At 44.8% G+C, this 19,626-nt stretch overlaps 1 protein-coding gene and 1 long non-coding RNA gene across 5 annotated transcripts in view; one reads left to right on the forward strand and one right to left on the reverse strand.

Moving 5' to 3' along the window:
* Positions 1 to 19,626, reverse strand: part of SLC6A6 (solute carrier family 6 member 6) — a 58,056-nt gene that overhangs the window by 12,638 nt on the left and 25,792 nt on the right. For all 4 annotated transcript variants that reach the window (XM_013130970.3, XM_005142099.3, XM_031042830.2 and 1 more), the window contains 6 exons: positions 17,536 to 17,770; positions 11,816 to 11,948; positions 8,476 to 8,610; positions 6,469 to 6,572; positions 6,231 to 6,355; positions 1,415 to 1,527 (listed from right to left, as the gene is read on the reverse strand). In XM_013130970.3, the coding sequence (XP_012986424.1) occupies positions 1,415 to 1,527; positions 6,231 to 6,355; positions 6,469 to 6,572; positions 8,476 to 8,610; positions 11,816 to 11,948; positions 17,536 to 17,770 (845 nt within the window). The remainder of the gene's footprint in view (positions 1 to 1,414; positions 1,528 to 6,230; positions 6,356 to 6,468; positions 6,573 to 8,475; positions 8,611 to 11,815; positions 11,949 to 17,535; positions 17,771 to 19,626) is intronic.
* Positions 1 to 19,626, forward strand: part of LOC115945312 (uncharacterized) — a 37,935-nt gene that overhangs the window by 2,255 nt on the left and 16,054 nt on the right. The gene's annotated exons all lie outside the window — the stretch shown is intronic.

Raw genomic sequence — 19,626 nt, forward strand, 5'->3', positions numbered from 1 at the left:
TAAGGGGTTATCATGGGGAGCCTATGAAATAGCATGACTTCAAGAAAAGCTGTTTTCCTACCAAGTATCTATATTGCTGTTACAGTGCCCTGTTACAGTGCTCTGCCCTCTTTGACCTCTTCGACAGACTGCCCTGCAAAACCCCCACCACATTCTGTTGCCTCCTGTCTCCTTCCTTTGACTGCTAGAAACCCGGTTTTCTTTTTCAATGCAACCCTTTCCTTTGAGCTGATTTGATCTTCAACTGCTTCGGCATTTCAGAAACCTGCTTGACTGCACTCCAAAAACCCCAGCAGGGCGGAGGAGGGAAATTAAGCGCTCCAATTAGTTTTAATCATTCCACGCAGTGAGGAGCTCTTTAAAATTAGCAGACAGCTTTCCATTTACATGAGCACAGGGTGGGTGAACCACAGCATCGGGCACTTCTACAGTTACTGTGGAGTGATTGAAAGTTGCTTGTTGGAGTTCCAATATTAAGCCTTACAGAGCAATTTAGGCCAAATGGAATACAAAAAATGGAATAGATGAAGTACACTGCAACAGGGTCTAAAAGTTCATGATCTCACCTCATCCGAGACAGCATTTAGGCTGTCTTATCTTAGGGACTCTCCATGTGAGTGCAGGAAGCTGCCTGTTGCCCTGAAAACTTGGGCAATTTTGAATCTGTAGTTACTGCATAATCCCTGCTCACCCATGTTTCCTTGAAAGTGGACTGTCTAGAAATGATTTACAGGTTCTTTGGCAGGATTTAGTCTGACATTCCTATAAGCAGCTACTGGGAAGAATAACCTCACTTCTTGAACTGAACGTTTTGCTTTCTTCACACTCACTAATTAAGAGCAACATGTGCTATATAATTAGTACAGCTGGAACCTGAGATGCTTTCTGGCCTGTTGGGAGGTACAGAATGCCTGCTGTTGATGTGGAAGTCAGCAGGATCCCACACTGCTCAGCACCTCCAAGCCAACGCCACCAAAAAAGGCTGTGGCTTTGTGCTCTGACTGTTCATGGATCCACTTTATATATAGCTGAGGGGAGATTTAGATTAGGAGAGCTCTTAGGCAGAAGCTCTTCCCTGTGAGGGTGCTGAGGCGCTGGCACAGGGTGCCCAGAGAAGCTGTAGCTGCCCCATCCCTGGCAGTGTTCAAGGCCAGGTTGGACACAGGGGCTTGGAGCAGCTGCTCCAGTGGAAGGGGTCCCTGCCCGTGGCAGAGGTTGGAGCTTGAGGAGCTTTAAGGTCCCTTCCAACCCAAACCAGTTTGGGATCCTATGATTCATCTGCACTAAAAAAAACCCAGATGAGTCCCCCTTAAGCAGCATCAGAGTATTCCCTTAACTCATGCCTGTAAACCCAGCTCTTCTCAGTCAGCAGTGCTGATACAATACACCAGCATTTCTTACCCATGGTACTAACCTGGCTATCCAGTCCAAGCAACAGAAGCATAATAAAAAAAAGGATTGCCCAAAAGGTGGGCAGCGGCATCATGGACACAGCTTTTGGGTAGGCAATGAAGGCCAGGCCTGGACCTAGAGAAAGAGAAAATAGGAAAGGGGGAAGGGAAGGGAAGAGAAATAGTAAGTACCAGCTCTTGGGCAAAGGTAGCTACACTCAAATGCAGGAATGCCTGGTTCCGTTCAGATAAATCCAAACGCAGCTGGAAATACCAGAAGTGAAACAGTTTGGCTCTTTTATCTGAAATCGAAGCACGCATGACTACAGCAGAAACCACAGGCAAACCCCCAAGGCCAGTGCTAACAGATCACCAGTTTTAACATCTGCCTCAAACATGCCAATAATGGAGGTGGTCCTACATCTGTCCCAGACACAGGACAGCACTGGGGGCCAGGGGGAGAAGGGGTGACCCAGGGGAATGGCAGAATCCCACTGCTAGCCCACATGGTCACAATGAAGATGATGATGATGAAACTCTTTTGCATGCAAGGAAGGGGACTCTGCTCCAAACACTCCCTGGGTTCTTCACTAATGCAACCACTGCCTCCCTCTGTATGCTACTTCCAAACCCAGCATAGCTGTTCTAGAGAGGGGTTTGCACTCCAGGAGTCTGCTCCTTCACTTCTGCAAACCCCCACTGCTGCACTGTAGTGACCAGGCTACTCCTAGTTATACTGGCTGTGGTCCCTGAAAAAAACATGCTTCCTGCTGTTAGGAATTGCTGGTGTGTAAAATGACTCTGTGTAAATTCACTTCCCCATCATCTGCCCCTATCCGCCCAGCCATGGTGACACTGAGCATGACCAACATCAGCCCCAGCTGCAGGATGGATTGCAACAGTCTGGGAGTATCAGTGGGGCTGGGACAAAGTGCTATGGAAACCAAAGCCTTGTGTGTGAGAGCTCATCACTAGCTTGGGTCTCCTCTGTGCCATGGACCAGATGGCATCTGACTCATACCCACAGCCCCAGCGCACATTGAATGCTCTCGTGTGCTGACCTCCAAAGATGCTCTCACCTGAAGTCACCTATCAGTGAGGAGAGCTTTTGTCAAGAGAGCAAGAGCCCTTTCCAAGTGGGAGACAGGAACACTGCTAATCCCGCATTACTGCAGGTGCTCAGAATGGCCATGGGAATTCGGTGAAGCCACCAAAAAACTAAGGGCAGATTTAAATTCAGATTAAATCCAGGAATGCCAGCTCATCTGCTTGTTAAGGAGCCTTGAAAACTGGCATTTTCCCAGGCTTTTAAATGGATTCAAGTAATTTTCAATGGAAAAAAGAATTCTTTTTAGAACTACTGTAGTGCGGGGATGGAAATCTTATCTCTGCTCTGTATACAAAAATCTCTAGCGCTGCTCTTCCTACCTCCCACTTTTCCTTTCCAACAAGAAAGATGGAAAAAGAAGCAAGTGGTAAAAAACAAAAAAAGATTACTTTTTTTCCAAGCTAAAGAAAACTTTAAGTCACTGAAAAGATCTGAACAGAAATAAATACAAATTAGCCAACAATCGAGCAACTAATTTTATTTCAAATGAAACACAACTAAGATTTGATGACAGAAGATACCAAAAAATTGGTGAATGTTTCAAATTTGGGGGGGGGCTTTGCCTTTTTTTTTCCCCCTAATTCAATGGAGAACTGCTACCAGATGGCATTTGCAGCTGATCTGTGCAAGTGATGAGACCAATGTAAAACTGCCCTCCTCAAAGCTTGCTGCAATTCTGCATGCTTTGGCTACTGAAACTGTCCTTGAACTGTGACACCGTCTAACACCAAGTGGCCTAAGCCCTGTGCTGGCTTTGATTTTCCTTGGGAACTAAGTGCTGAAATATAAGAAGTCCACATGGAAGAAAATGTTCCTGGCATCCCCTTGACTGAACATAAATAATCTCAAAAATCACATTGAATTTGAAGCTCTGCTGCTCTCAAGGGTGTTTTGCAGAAGTCAAGCACTTGTGGCTGCTCTTAAGAGCTAATCGGGATTTGCCATATCCCAGCCCAGCCGCTCCTATGGCACGGCTGGCAAGCACTGCGCAGACAGGCCCAGGCAGGTGTTAGGAAACCCAACAGTTAGAGCTGCTTCATCTGAGCTTGTTGGCAAATGGGATTTCAAGTTTACAAAGGAAAAAGGCAAAAAATCTGGTGCTGTTTTAATGCTGCTACAAACTGTGTGAGTGGGAAAGGATTTCTTCCAGCCAAAGAGAGGCAGCACAGATTAGACAGGACTTGCTATGGCTTTACTGAGCCTGCCCTGCTTTCCCCTCTGCCTTTTAAAGTACCTGCCCTGCTTTCCCCTCTGCTTTTTAAAGTACTTCTGAAATAAAAGTAATTAAAATTATTAATAATTTTAAAATATGAAAAAATATTAAAAATTATTTAAAAAATCATTAAAAAATTCTGCTTTCATTGGGAAGTCAGAGGGGTTGAATTTAACAAAATGAAACCTATCATAGCCAGGGAAGCCCAGCAGCTGCTAGGGCTTTAAGCAGGACAACTGTGCCCAGGGTACATGGCACTGAGGCTGGATTTGGCCCAGGTAAAAAAAATGTGGCCATGGGATTCTGCTGTCAGCAAAACTGTGGAAGTTGCCCTGACTTGCAAGAGGGTAAACAAGGGAACAAATAGTGTCACACATAGGGCAGGAGGGATTTGACTCGCTGGGCAGAGATGAGGGAGCAGGAGGTCTTGGCTCCCTAGACAATGTCCTCTCTACAAGTGCTATGGCCAAGTGGCAGTGTCTCTGCTCACCTTGTTCCTGATCCAGGGCAGTGATTCTGACCTTGCATGGGAAGGAATCAAACAAGGCAAGGCCAAAAGAAGAGGCTCAGGCACCTACTGAATATCTCTGTGCTGAGAAGTCAGCAGTGGGAGTGAGAGCTTCCACCATGACCTTGCATGGGTCCTAGGATGTTCATCACAGGGGGACCAAGAGGTCTCCAAGGGCTCTGTGCTTGACCTCTGCTGAGAAAGGCAGTGAGGAAATGCATGGGAAGTGGTTTAGATTTGGATAGTTTTAGTAATGTTTACTGTCATGTAAAAAACAACCTTAGGGATTCAGCCAAAGACCAGCCCGTGATGATGGGCAACCCACTGAACAGGGAGACGGTTGCAGTCTCTGGCCATTAGTGACTAGGACTGAACTTAAATGAGACAGAAAACCTGAAGGAATCAACAATAAAACATACAAGATATCAAAAGTCAAGTCTGGAAGCTAATCAGTGCCCTTGTCCCTATTATAAACTGTAAAATCCCTGCCTTAAGAAAATGCTTTTTGAGCTGTTCAAAAAATGCTGTGTGAACACTAAGTCTGTTAATTTGTATTTAAACACTGCTTTAACAATCCAGTGTTACTACAGAATTGTTTCATTCTAAAAATGGCAAGCAACAGGAATATAGCTGCCTGTTTAGCAGGGATTTAATAATAAAAAATGTGAATAAATATTGAGCAGATAAAAACCTAATGTCGGGGTACTTAAAAACGCAGCTCTTGGAACTGATCCACCTACCTATTAAAAAAAACAAAGGGGGGCTATTTATGATTCATTCAATAGGATTATGCCCTTGCTTCCTGCTTTCAAACACAGCAATCAACCTCTGATCAAAACAAGTATTATGGCCAAGGCCATTAACTAATTGCACTTGTGAGAGGGATGCCAATTGCAGCCACCCAAGACTCCAGCGGTGCCACCAATGTCATCAGTTTATCATTAGCCCTTGTAAAGTGAGGTGTTTTCCTTAAAGCCTTAACTCCCAGAGCCATAAGATTAGAAGACAGATTGACTTCTTTTAAATGACATGTTTGCAGAGGAAAGCTTTTGAATACTGTGCAGGTGAATGAAAATGACTCTAAAAACAATCAGAAAGAAATGCCAAATGGGGACTCAGGTGATATTGTTAAACCTGATTAGCTTTAAGCCTCCTGCCTCTGGAGCCCTGACTCATTAGTTTTGAATGGTAATTCCCACCTAATCTGTCTGTTCTACATGAAAACACATGATTACACCTGCCCTCATGGACAAGACATGCACGAAGGGAAAAGTGTCATCTGTTTTGTCTGAGAGGATTTAGCCTCCTTCAGCTGCCTGCACGTAGCTGAACTTTAATGGGATGAACACATCTGGATAAGGGAGGAACCTATGGGTACATCCAGTTTCAAAATGGGCTTCTCTGTCAACCCCACCCTGAAGCTACAGAGAACAAAGGTAGGATTGCAACAACTAGAGTTCCTGTGGATTAAATGGGTCTACAGAGCTCAGGAGACAGAGTTCTGCTTTCCAGTAAAACCTGGGAATATATATATATGTATGTCCCTTTGAAAGGCCAAGGTAGTATTTCCACTGCAGCACAGTGCTGCGAGCAAGCAAAACTAAGCTCTGAAAAACACATAAATACCTGCTACTTGCATTTGAATGAAAAGAAAGTAGTCTGAGAAGAAGGATGGAATAAATTGCCGCATCAATGACATTCTGCACCCTAGAGAACGGTGTAGTTATCTTAACTCTAACCTCAACTCAGATGGATGAGCACACTCTAGGAAATGTGTTGCTGCCCTGGAAATCAAGACAGAGGAAAGCATTCAACCCCGGCGAACCCTCACTGCTCTAGAGCCAAGCCCAAATCAACCATGTGCTTCTTTTATTTCTGGAGATTATGGGAAATCTTTTTTCTCTTGTGGTTTGTTTTTTATTGCTTAGATGTTAGCTGATTGAGTCTGCAGAACTTTGCTCACACGCTAGGCGGCAGTGCCCACCACCACTGCCACCAACACCATCGTACCTGACTCTGCCACATCAGCAATGTTCACCCCTTGCTCTTGTGCCATGAAGCCCAGGACGGAAAAAATTGCGAAGCCAGACACAAAACTGGTACCACTGTTCAGGCATCCCAGCAGCAAACAGTCCCTAAGTCACACATATGTCATGGAGCAAGTTAATTAAAAAAAAATTAACCCATTGTCCCTACTTTATTTACATCATTTAGCTAAAACACTAAACCCCCTTGGATGGAAACTTGCCTATAGCAGTTGTATTTGTATTTGTTGTAGCTCCCCAGGGAAGTCATTGCTCCTAAGCAGATTGCATATGAGAAGAAGATTTGTGTCCCTGCATCTATCCAGACCTAAAGGGAAAGATGGAAAGGCTGTTATTACTGGCATTGTTGCATTGCAGCACTCAACACAAACAGTTCAAACTAAGCAAAGATCAACACTATGATTGCTTCCATTGAGGGTGATAGCTAAAGGATCAGGAAGAGAGGGAAAGAGAACATCACATTTGCAAGTTTGGCTTTTCCAGGGAAAAGAAGATCGTTAGCATCAGAGCCCACAAGAACATCGTCTCCACAACAGTTCCTCTATCCCCTCCCCAGAGATGCTCAGTATTTTGAGTTTCTTAAGTCATTCAGCTGATCCTTCCTGTTGGCGCAACAACAAACGTGTTTCAGTGCATTAGGAAATGCAGAAGTATTTCTAACATAGCTCATTTATTTCTATGGTAAGTCCTTTCAGTTAGAACCAGCTGACACAGTCACTAAGCTGAGGATGTGAAAAGCTTGAGAAACGGGTTTGTGTATTGGGTTGGTTTATTTTTCTAGCTTTCTGGTTGTTTTTGTACCTGTTCAAATGCAAGATAAAAAGCCATAGGGGTGGGGAGAAAACAAGCAAAATACAATACATTTTATAAGATACGTATCTCATCTTGGCCTCATGACTCTTTCTTCTGATTACATTAAGAAAACATCCACAGAGTGAAATAACAGGACACTATCAACTTCTCAGTAAAAACATAGCAAGGTATCAGAATACATGCAGTGAATCCCATCTGTTCTCTTCTTCCTGCTAATGCAAGTCTGCAAATACCAGTAGGAACCACCAGAAGTCCAAGGAAGTGAGAATTAAGCTGTAGAGTTTCACCTCCTCCCTCCCACCATCGCTTTCCAGCACCTTGCTGACTGGAGATGATGCTTTTGCTAGACCACAGGAGGGGGACTGAACAGCTCCCATGAATCCCTTATGCAATATTGGCTGATGTTCTGAGCTTAGGTCTAATAGCAGATCATAAAAATAACAGTCCCATAAAAGAAGCTTCATTCATCAAATATAATGTCTCCTGTGAAGAGGGTGTTTGGTGTAAAGAGGGCAAGACTAGAGAATGAACCACACTTCCACAATGTTTCTGTCAATTACACTTTTTCTAGCTCATTTATTTAGTTGTCACTGGAGTTTTATTTTAACCACTCATTAGAAAGAAATAGCAGAGACAGACTATTCCCTCTCACTGCAACCAACAATTATCCTTAAAGATCCCTTGTTTACTTTGTTTCAGGGGGGTACTGCATATTTGGTTTTGCATTTCTCACATGATGACTACTGGCTGAAATGATGCTGGTCTGCTCAAGTGTCACGTTTGCACCCTGTGAGCACAGACAGGAATCGATCTAATCACAGCCTATACAGAAAGAGGAAGCCCAGCTCCCACTAAGCAGGACTAAGCAAAGGGCAGCTCTTGTGCCTCAAAAAGCATCTTTCTCCCCCTTTGAATGGGTTTTCATTCTGTTACTATTTCATTCACTTCTTTCCCAAACTCCTCCTCTTGAGCAGTGGGAGATAAGTGCCACTGGTACTCACAGTTGTCGCTTGTTGTTCCATCTGTGAAGCTCACGTGTGTCTCCTTTGAAACTAAAGACTATCCTCATTAAAAAAATGCATCTCCCTTACCTTACCAACAAGAAAGCTGAGATTGTATAACGGGACAGAGTCTACAGCCTCAGAGTCCTTCGACACAAAAAAGAATACACACGCATACACACACATACGTACACATGGAAAGATGCATTAACAAATATAACAGTGACCTTCTCAAGCAGATCTCTGGAAAATATAACCCAGCATTAATGTTCATGCTACATTTGGACCTCTAAAGACCGTGGCAAAAAGTTCTATCGCCATCACATCATCACCATCCCCCTCCACCATCCCCCTTTGCACAGGAAATTGTCCCGCTCCCCAGTGCTAGTTCTGTACCTGTGGATCAGCTAACCGTGAGATATCAGGGTAAAGATAAAACTTGATGCCTTCTGCAGCTCCAGGCAAGGTCACACCACGGATGAGTAGAACAAGGAGCATGATGAATGGGAATGTGGCAGTGATGTACACTACCTGGAAATAAAAACCACAAAGGGGTGTTTAGTATGTTGTAGTTAACACTGCACCTCCAGAACCAAAAGTGATTTAGTCATGCATAGTCGTAACTAAAAAGGACCTGACCCAAGTCTATGTCTACTTCTGCTTTAATGGTCTTTACCTCCTTCTTGCTTTAGGCCTGGAGGCAGTGCAGGTTCATTAACCCCTCCAGAGCCCGCAGGCAGTGGTCACATCCCTCACCCAGAGAACACACAGGATTTCATCCAACTCGTGACTTCTAATCAGAAATTCTGTCTTTGTCCTCTTTGTCCTCCTCACATGATGAGTGCACCTCTGCCAGGGAAACTGCAGAGGTTTCCTCACTCAGGGTACCTGGATCATTACCTCATTCTTTATTTGAACTTAGAAACTGGGAGTGTTTTGCAAGCTCTGCTGCTACCTCTGACCTCGCTGTGCAGCCTCCTCACTACTGCTCCTATAGGCAGCCTCACAAGGCACTTCATTCAGAGATGAAGGTAACTTGGTCTGTGCTCCTGTGTCTTCCTTCCCATCCCCTTGTACACATGAAGCCCTCCAGGTTGGCACTAGCCTCAAACACTGGTAATTTCCAGTCCCATAACTTCATTCTTGCCTTTGCTGCCTATTCAGCAACATCATTATTGGAAACTAAGGCTCTATTCATCCAGTTTGAGAATATGTCTTCATTATCTTTAACCTCCATTCCCACTCTCTTTTGAATAACAGCCTCCTTCTTCTCTGTTTGTTATCTTCTCATTCATCTGATGAAAGACCCCTTTGCTTTAATCTCCAGCACGAGGGTTAACTGAACCTGCATTTGGACAGCTCTGTCTTTAGAGCCCCACACCTTCCAACCTCTGTTTTCTTTGCTCATCAGTGCTTCCCCTCATTTCCTACCTAACTGCTGTGTTGCACTTAGCAATCACTACTGCCCAAGAAAGGGCATCTTTCATGGAGTCAGATGATTCCCCCAGGTAATTACAGTTGCCTGCCATGAGTTAAAATGTATTTTCCTTTCCCAGAATTTGTTTAACTACAGCAGAGCTCCCGGGATGCTCCATTTTTCTTCTTAAGTGTGTCCTCTGGGAATAACGAGGACAACTCAAAGCCTGCATTGCCAGAATAACTCACAGAGCTGGACTGGCTTCATGAAAAGAAAGGAAATCTTTTCATACATTCTCTCCTTCAATTTCCTGTACATTTTCCACTGACAAATAACACAGATTACACATTAGCCCAGTTTCAGCAAAACCAGAAGGACAAAAGGGGAATTTCTGTGCTTTCTGTTGTTTTCAAATCGAAGTTTTCTCATACAGACAATACATGCCTTGACATATTTACAAGAACATGCTCAGAAAGCAGCCTTTGAGCTGCAGGTAAAGATTCTCTTGGAACACTGGTGGAATGTTTAAGCACATTATCCAAAGCACAGCACAACTTATTACTCCTGATTTCATGTTTATTTGCTCAATACGATACTACACGATTCAGAACTATGTCATCTTCTTTTTCTCCTTGCTCTCCAAAGAGCCATTAACAGGCTGGAAAGCAGGGAAGTGCTATAAACAACCATCCACTAAAGTAAACGAGACTGCTCAAATAACTCAAGTCTTCCATTAGAGTTTGCAGTTTACTTTTGTTTGACCCCAAAGTTAATGGAGTCAACCAGAGACTTCCCAATGGCTTTGTTGGGCTTTGGCTCCATACTCGCACGAGCTCAGGCCCTGCAGTGAGCTCCTACTTGTCTTGTCTTAGACATGAGGCCATTTTGCTGGATTTCCAGAAAACACCGAGTTTTAGATAACTGATTTTAACAGGCCTGTTTTCAACCTTCACAATGCCTTGAAGCAGTGTACCATAGGGAGCTTGGAAACATCTCTCAGTGCTACCATAACCTTTACCGAGCAGACACCTGGCTTGCCAAAGGTACTGCAGAAATGAGATTCATTATGAACACCTTTACTATAAAACTTCCTCCATCACCTCCTTGGGTCCCATCCATCAGAGGGAACAGAGAAGCAAATACTTTTATCAGTTTCTAGGTGTGGAAGCTGTTCTTTGGGGCGAAGCTGGCGGGAATCCAGTGTAAGGCACCAGCATGATTTTAATGAGGCTCCGTGATAAAAATCACCGAAAGCGAGACAGGAGCGACAGTAAAGCAAGTAGTTTAGTCAACAGTGGGACTAATGAGGCCTGGTTTCCTACCGAGTTTTGTCTCCTGCTTGATTCTGCAGTGTATAACGAGGTAAAACTGCTAAATGGTGCTTTTTCCACAGTTGAGGCTTTGGCGGTTGCTCACCCTCCTGGCTTCTCTGGCAGCTGATACAAGCTGGGTTCACATTGTGACCCTTTTGTCAGGTAGGACACTAATGGGGTCACTCCCTTCCACCCAGCTGACAAGAAATGTGTGGGAACTTAGTATCTTGAGACCTCTCTACCTCTGTTAGACTCATCTGAAATGCTGCCTCAACCAATAGGTTTGAAAGCTAAGAGCCATGCGTATGCAATGGCTTCTAAAGCCTTTTCTCATTAAAATAGGTTTAAAACCACTACTGTATGCAAGGGGCAGTAATACCATGCTTCATGTTGATGGCCAATATTTGCTGTAATTTGCTTCCTGCACTGAAGTAGGATGAGGTTCAGGGATGATTTGTCATCCTTCAGAGAAAAACAGCATTCTGAAGAGCACACGATGAGACCAAAACCACAAACTATGCAGGATCTCCGTTAAGAAGAGTGCTTCTAAATGAGTACCTAAGTTTAGTCTTCCGTGTCTGCACAGAGCTCTTCTGGGAGTGAGTGGCATTCCAAAAATGCTATGCATCCACCACTTTCCACTGACATCAAACATCCCCGCCACAGCTGTGTTGACATCCACCCTGCTGCACTGAGGATGAACTTGGCTGTGTGGGAGCGCGGGCAGGGAGTGCAGTGCACCACACATCACCAGCCTAAGAGAGGCGAAGTAGTACTCAAACCGTGCTTGTACCTGCTTCTTGATGCCACTCCAGTAATGGCTACTTGACTCACAGGCATGTTGGGCACTGGCAAGGACTTTTGAAAGTCAGCTGAAGCTGAATCCCTTTTATTCAGTGTAAAAATACATGTTTTCAAGGAAGCAGTGAACATCTATAGGAACAGCATTACTTGGTATTCTTCACATCTAACTGCAATAACTACGAAAAGGTAAGAGAGTACTTACTTTCCCAGTGGATTTGACTCCTTTCCAAATGCAGAAGAAACAGATCACCCAGACGAGGAGAAGACACAGGGCTAGATCCCACTTGATAATACCAATATCTTCAATTCCCGAGGACAAGCTCAGTACATTGCGCCTGAATGATTTAAAGGAAACAAAACAAGAGAGATGAAGGAGCTCAGCTGATGCAGAATCCGGTTGTGAAGGCTCAGAGTGCAGGATGGTGTGGAGCGCAGCAAAAGCACAGGCAGATCCCTGCCTTTTGAATGATGCCTGCTAAGTCAGCAGTTAGCAAGGCTTATGTGAGCAAAGCTGAGCTTTGCAGCCCTACATCTTCCCTAGGTATGTGCTACTCTTTTGTTCAGTGTATTGCACAGTATTTCACAAAATCACAGAATCCCAGACTGGTTTGGGTTGGAAGAGACCTTAAGCCTCATCCAGCTCCAAATCCCTGCTATGGGCAGGGACCCCTTCCACTGGAGCAGCTTGCTCCAAGCCCCTGTGTCCAACCTGGCCTTGAACACTGCCAGGGATGGGGCAGCCACAGCTTCCTTGGATAACCTGCTCCAGGGCCTCACTATTCTTAAAGAATTCAATTTTAATTTTAAGTTGCTACCTAACAAATTGTTCATTAAACTTCATTTTCAGACAGCTGTAAAAAATCAGCCCCTTTCCTCCCCCTAAGTCATGGAAAGCAGATACCACAGCAGCCTGGGCTGCCCTACCAGGGTCAGGCTCACACGTGGCATGGGGATCCCATACAAGACAAACAATTGTAGTTTGTTTTCCCCCTGAATGAAACTTTTTTGAGGAATTTTTAGCCATTACTGTGAAAAATCACAGTGAATGAAGTCACCATTGGAATATTTGCAATTAGTTTTGGAAAACAACCAGCCCTTGATGGACCTGTTTAATGGGACTCAAGCCCTCACCCATCTGTTTTTGCATCCCCCCTTGCCAAATTCACTTGGGTTACCTGTGTGAATGTGTTCTCACTCCAAATGCTTTATTCCCTACGAGCATGTGTGCGTTTTGTTATAGAAAACAACTAATGCCACCAGTCAGGGTTAAGTCTGCCCTAATAGCACAGCTATACAACAGCCACAAGAAACCCCTTAGTAATGAATATTTGGCATAAAGTTGCAGTCCTGGTTCACCTGAGCCTAAAGCAAGCAGGGAAAAACCTGCTGAGCATATACAAAGGAAGAAAATACATTTAGAAGCTGACAAAGTTCAGCTCCAACCTTCTGTGGCTTTTTTTAAACCTAAGTGGCAGTTTTCCAAGGGGCAGTTCATATTAAAAGGCAACCTATAGAGCAGGCTCTCAGGAAGCCAGGAATAATGAACTGCAAATGTGTTTTGGAATAGGGAGCTCTATTGATGCATTCAGCTAAGCCTTTGTTTTTCATTAGGGAACTAAAAGCAAGTGGTCATCTCACCTGGAGCTTATCCCACAGTCTTTTTAAGCTTGTTTTGGAGGGCACCCCAGTGTGTTACTAGAGCCAGGTATGTTACTCTACTATGACGAGGCAGCAAGCACATGAAGTGATGGGCTGGCTTTCTCTGTCCTGGGTTGTCATATAATGGGTTAGGTTGGAAGGGACCTTCAAAGTTCATCTAGTTTAATCCCCCTTCAATGAGTAGGGTCACCTTCACTAGATCAGGTTGCCCAGAACCACGTCCAGCCTGGTCTTGAATGTCTCCAGGGATGATGCATGACCACCTCTCTGGGCAGTCTGTGCCAGTGTTTTATCACCTTCATAGTAAAGAATTCTTTCCCCATCCAGCCTGAATCTCCCCTGTTCCGGCAGGTTCAAGCCATTCCCCTTGGCCTGTCCCTACAGGCCCTTGTCCAAAGCACCTCACCAGGTTTCCTGCAGCCGCTTTAGGCACTGGAGCTGCTCTAAGGTCTCCTCTTAAGGAGTCTTCTCTTCTCCAGGCTGAACCAGCCCAGCTCTCTCAGCCTCTCCTCACAGCAGAGGTGCTCCAGGCCTCTCAACGGTTCCCATCTCATCTCACAAACACCCACAAGCTCAAGGAATCAGCTCAGAATCACCAGGGCAGCCTCAGTGTTCAAACTGTTTCATGCAACCTGACCCAATGTATTTCTGCAGCAGAAACTCTCAACCTGGATCTGTGATACCCTGAAACCCGCAGGGGAGGAAGAAGCACGAGCTGGGCTGTGCAGGGAGCTCTGCAGCTTCGTTACACAACCCAGTGTGCTCAGATGGAGCTGAGCCCACTCAGCTGCCTTCACACCACCTATGCATGAAGGTGTTACTAATTCTCATTTATAGTCCTGATGCTGTCATTACCCATCACTCATCTATGATCAATGGGACAACAGGCTGGGGCTGAGTTTGTTGTAAACATGAGTTCTTCAACCCTGTTCATACACTAGCACGTTCTAGAGATGTGCAACATGGAGATGTAATAAGAGCTCTAACTGGCTCTAGATAAACAAAAATAAAATGAGGAGAGTTATGCAATCCGTGAAGGATATTCCAGCTCATTAATCAAGCAAATGCTGACAGGACCTTTAGTACCAGGAAAGCCAAAGCACCCTTTCATGTTGGAAGGACAAGAATAACTAACAGTGAAGCAATTCCACCACAAGGACAACATGAAATGATTTGTAAAACCCTCCAGTTTGCCCCCAAAAGCAGAGCCAGCCGCCCTAGATGTTGTTTACTTTCCGGGTTGCTCCCTCTGGGATTACATGCCATCAGCATGTGATGGGCTTTCTTGGGATTTGGACAAACGCAGTCTGCTGATTACTACATATTTATAAACACTTGGCCAGCACCAGACAATCAGGGGTTTTGTTCAACCGTAATTCCCCCATTACACTTATCCCTTATGTATTAATATGGGTATAAACCCTTCGGGTTTTGGACTTTAAAATCAAATCTTCAGAAGTACGACCTGCAGCATGTGATACCAAGAGGCAGGTCTCCTGATATAAAGCCAGATTTGCTTAACACCCTTTTATTGCTGCTCAAGCAAGCATGTGATTTGCACAGAACATTAATTCAAATGAACCGAAATGTCAGGCTGCCCCATACGTCCAGCCAGGCTGAGGACACGTGTTATCCAACACGAAGAGGTTAATGCATCAGTGCAGTCAATTATATCTGGGCAGCATTAGCTTTACAAAGCAATCCTGATGAGGACACTGCATAAATGTCCCACAGTAAAAAATGGCATTGGGTTTCAGAAACCAAATACTCCCAAACCTCTGAATTAAATCAGAATTAATTGTGCCATGAAGCAGATGGATATCTTCAGTGAAAGACTCTCTATTGACCCAATGTAGGTAGCTGTTTGGCAGCTGGTGCTGTACTTTGATGGCAAAGTACCTGAAATTAGTTTTAATTTCAGAACTATAACAAACAATAGTATGTCTGGGGAAAACCTGGGGATACCAAATGCTTGTACTGTGTAAAAGCTATGCTACTTCAAACACAACAGTGCTGCTTGAGCTCTGTCCTTATTTTAAGACATCAGTAGTTGTTTATGCAGAGAGAACAGCTATTTTTAATACTCCTGTAAGTGCCACGAGTCCTGAAGGCAGCTCGCTCTGTTAAGGGCAGTTTTGCTCATGATGAAACAGAGCTATGGACAGTGTATCTGTGTGAGTAGGATAACGGAGCCAAACCCCTCCCTAGCATGACTCCAGGGAAGAGTTCAGTTCATGATGTTTAAAGCTGTTATTTGAGGACACAAGTTAAAGTGGCTGCAAAGTGCCAGGAGAGCCTCCACGAGCACTCATGGCTGAGCAACCTTTGCTCCGGCTCTGCTGCAGAACATCAAGGCAGGATGAAGGGAAGGGTAAGTGCTGGACAAAGGATTTGTCCTCTCGCCCTAACATGTCCCTATGGAGACATTGTTCTCCCAGCCCATGATGGCTGTTCTGCCATAAAGCCTCTCACTGTGTAACTGCTGTGTCATTATCCATGGAAAGCTCTGATGTCCCCTAAGGTCCTGGAGGCCCCACTCATTCTTTTACAACCTCTTTTTCCACCTCACAGCCATATTTCCTTCAGTCTCCTGAAGCGGACATGCCACCTGGGGCCCCAAGGAGACAACCTGGCCCATAAACCTGAGCATTACAGGAGGGGCAGCAAAACAACCCCATGGCCACATCAGGAGGCTGCTAAGATCATGGCTGCTCCCAGGTGCAAGAGGACCTATGAGCAAAATCACTGCACAGAACTGGCATTGAACACGGTGCTTCTGAAGTCCTGGGGCAGGAACTCTATTTTAGGGGCAGCACTGTGGGCCTCTGCTTCTTAGGGAGGCCTTGAGGAGACCTCTGAACATCCTCCCACGCCAGCACTCATTTGGATTCAATGGATTCAACTCAGTCCCAAAATCATTTTGGGAGAGTACAAAGGAGTGAGAGTTCCTTCTCCTTCTACTGCAACTTGCCTCTAAGTTGCCTTGAAATATCCAAAGGAATCATTTAACAAGCATCTTTCAACTCCCTCCATATTTACAAGGGAGGAAGTGACCTGAGAAAGTGTCTGTTGCTCGATATGGAAACACAGAGCTCACAGCATGGTAAAAACAACTGCTCTTACAGCCTGTGTCCCATCTCTCACACTGGTCACCAGTGCCCTTTGCTCACCCAAGATCCAATCTGCCCTCTGTATTTTGGCTCTTGTGTTACAAATTTTACCACAGTTCATAAGATTCTTTTTTCTTCTAAGCCTAATGCGTGCCAAATACCTTCAGCATGAACATCATTCCTGCTGGGGTTAGTGGCTGACGCCTCTCTTTATAAATAGAGAAGTAGGTGCAAGTTGAAGAGGGCCCAAACTGGACTTTAAACATGCTGAAAAAGCCAAGCTGGGTCAGCAACTAATTCTACTCTGAGCTGACCATCTGAGCAAGCCCAAAACCCCTAAAATTCTTCCTAAGCTATGTGTAGATCCTTTGGATTTAAGTTTCCCCACAGGTCATCAGCTTCCTCTGATGCTATATTTTGTCCTCTATATTAACACGCAGATATTTGAGGTCATGCCCGTTCAGAAATCAGGTTATGCAAGATAATTTAAAACTTGAAAAATCAGAGAGAAATGGGAATAAGAAGCTTAGGCCTGATGAAATCCAGGCATCTGGCAAAACAGTTCCCTCAGAGACTGCAGAGGGAAATGATGCAACCAAGATGACCTGAGAAACCTACAGTGCAGGACAACACTCACCACCTCTGTCATTTTTATGGCTGAGGTCAATGCCTTGCATGGCTGTCAGACTGACAAGAGATGTGTTATAGATTCACAAAGTGTACTGCAAATGCTGACAGCTGGGGAAGAGGGACAGGCAACCCCAAAAGGGGTGACTTGTCACTATTTCTGTTGTAAATCCCTGCTCTAAGGGCATCTGAAGTGACTTGTTTCTGCTCTCCTGCTGATTCAGAGAATCCCAGCTAAGAAGGAAAGAAGTTTTCTTCCAAACAAGGAGTTGTGCCGGGTTTTTTGGATCCCTCTGCACTCTAGGATGGATGCAGTTACACATCTAATGCCTTCCTCCAGAACCCCCAGACTTACCAGTCCTCTCAAGATGGGCAAGAACCAGTAGTTAACACCAGTCAAACTGACATCCAGAGCAACTTTCTTTCCCTATCTAACATTCCCCCGTGGACTTCCATACAATCTCAAGCCTGACCTCTGGCATGCCACCAAAGCACTCAAAAGACACCACGAAGAGAGAGTACTTACTCCCAAAACTCTGTGACAGGAGAGGTGAAGTTAGTGGCATTCAGTGATATCCAGAGTGTCTTGTTCTTCCTGAGAGTGTCTTCCACACAGGTTGGTGTGTTCCACTTCTGGTGGCAGTGTGCCCATGGCAGGACGCTCTGGAACGACTGGAACAGGTAGTAGAGTCCCCAGGCCAGGATCACAATGTAGTAGACGTTCAGAAGGGACACAATCACTATGGAAGCATAACCAATTCCTGGCGAGAGGGGGAGAGAAGAGAAATACACGCAGACGTGACAGCCACTTCTTGCTAGGGCACCTTGTGATCTTGTGGAGCTGCTGCTATTCCCATTGCATCGACTTGATGAATCCTGCTCTACCACACTGCTGATGGAAACTCGACACAACTCAACTAAACTCATCTAAACTAAACTGAACTGAACTCAACTCAATCACACATAAGCACAGACCTGTCACCATCTCTGACTAGCACTGGCACCTAGGGCTCAGTTTCTGTCTATGGTTTGCTGACACTGGAGAGAAGGTCTGCAGGATGTCTACCCAGTTTAGCACTAACCCACTTCTACTGGAATACTCTACTAAGACTATTTCAAGTCTTAGTAGAAGAAATTCAAGGCATCACACTTTGCTTATTTGGAGCTACATCATCTCACTTCTTAGGTACCTACATGGGCAACCTCATTCTCACCACACTGATTCCCAGGCCAGCTTCCTTGGAGGCAGCTCAGCTGGGCAGCCCCTGCACCACTCACACTTATGGACTGGCTCAGCTCAGCCTATGTGCAAAGGAAAACAACAACAAAAAAAGACAGTTCTTGAATGAGCTGAAAAGGAAAATTCCAAAGATATCAATGCGAAAGCTGCTGCTTCAGTTCCACTTTCACTTGTGCAAGGGAAGCATGATACGTGTAGCTGTTATGGTTAATTATATCAGTGTTCAACTCTGCTTACAAAGTTTGCCACTTAGGAAGAACCAGATTTCCTTAAAAATCTTAGAGCAGTCTCTCAAAAGAGGATGAAAAGCCTATGAAGTTCCCTTTACCACCACTCTGATGGCTACCCCAGCACCCAGGATACCTGCCTCATGTTTTACAGTTTCAAACCTTATTGCAGCAGGGATTTTACCACCAGAGATTATTCTTATGCCAGGTAAAAGCAAGCAGAGCAAGTGCTATTTATTCTGCAGAGCTGCATTTCATTCAGGATATACAGCTAGTCACGTTATCAGAGCTGCAATTTCTCTTCATGGATGCCTAGGAGATTGCTATTTAAACAAGGAACATTCCTTCCTCCTCCTCAAAAATAAAGTGGGAGGAGGAGGAAGAAAATGGAGCTAAAGTAGCACAATTACATCAACTTCAGCAGCACTCTGAGCTGGTGGTGGGAGTGTGAGTCACAGAGAAAGCCCTCACTTCAGCTTGGGGTGACATGAGGGGAGAGAGATGCCTGGAACAGCAGTGGTGGGAGTGCAGGAGGCATGTCAGTGTGAAGTGCCCACTCTTTCCAAATGGGATTTGAGGAGTGCTGCTGTGTTTAGTGTAATTATTCCAGATTACTCTGCCTGTGCTGTCCGGCTGTGCAGAGTAATCTATACACAAGAGAGGCATCTTCAGTATTGTTTCTAACCTGTCTTCCATTTTCACCCTAGTTAACTGCCAGAGCAGCGTTCCTATAATTCCTGTGAGTGGCCAATGGTTCCTCACTCACTGGCAAAGGTTCTTCAGTACCATCAGACCAACATGCCTCTTTATCCATGCTCAGTTAGGACAAAAGTCCTATTCCTCAATCCTATCAAAAAATGCTGCCCACATTTTGGCTGTATCAGTACCAAAGGATGATGCCAATGAGAAGGTTTCACATGGCAGAGGGATTTTGATTTCCAGCCCAGTATCATGCTTTGAAGATGCTTTCATGAATGCCACCCAGCCTCCCCAACCAACACTTCCTCTGATACGTGTGAACAAAACATGCATTTGCCTTTTTAAGGCACAATATACAATTTCTTTCTTGCTTATCAGCAGTTCTGCCAGTTAACAAGATGATAACATCAGAATCAATACCTTACTTTGTCCTTCAGACTCTCTGACTTCT

This window comes from Melopsittacus undulatus, chromosome 9 (genome assembly GCF_012275295.1).
Source record: "Melopsittacus undulatus isolate bMelUnd1 chromosome 9, bMelUnd1.mat.Z, whole genome shotgun sequence".
NCBI classification, from domain to species: domain Eukaryota; kingdom Metazoa; phylum Chordata; class Aves; order Psittaciformes; family Psittaculidae; genus Melopsittacus; species Melopsittacus undulatus.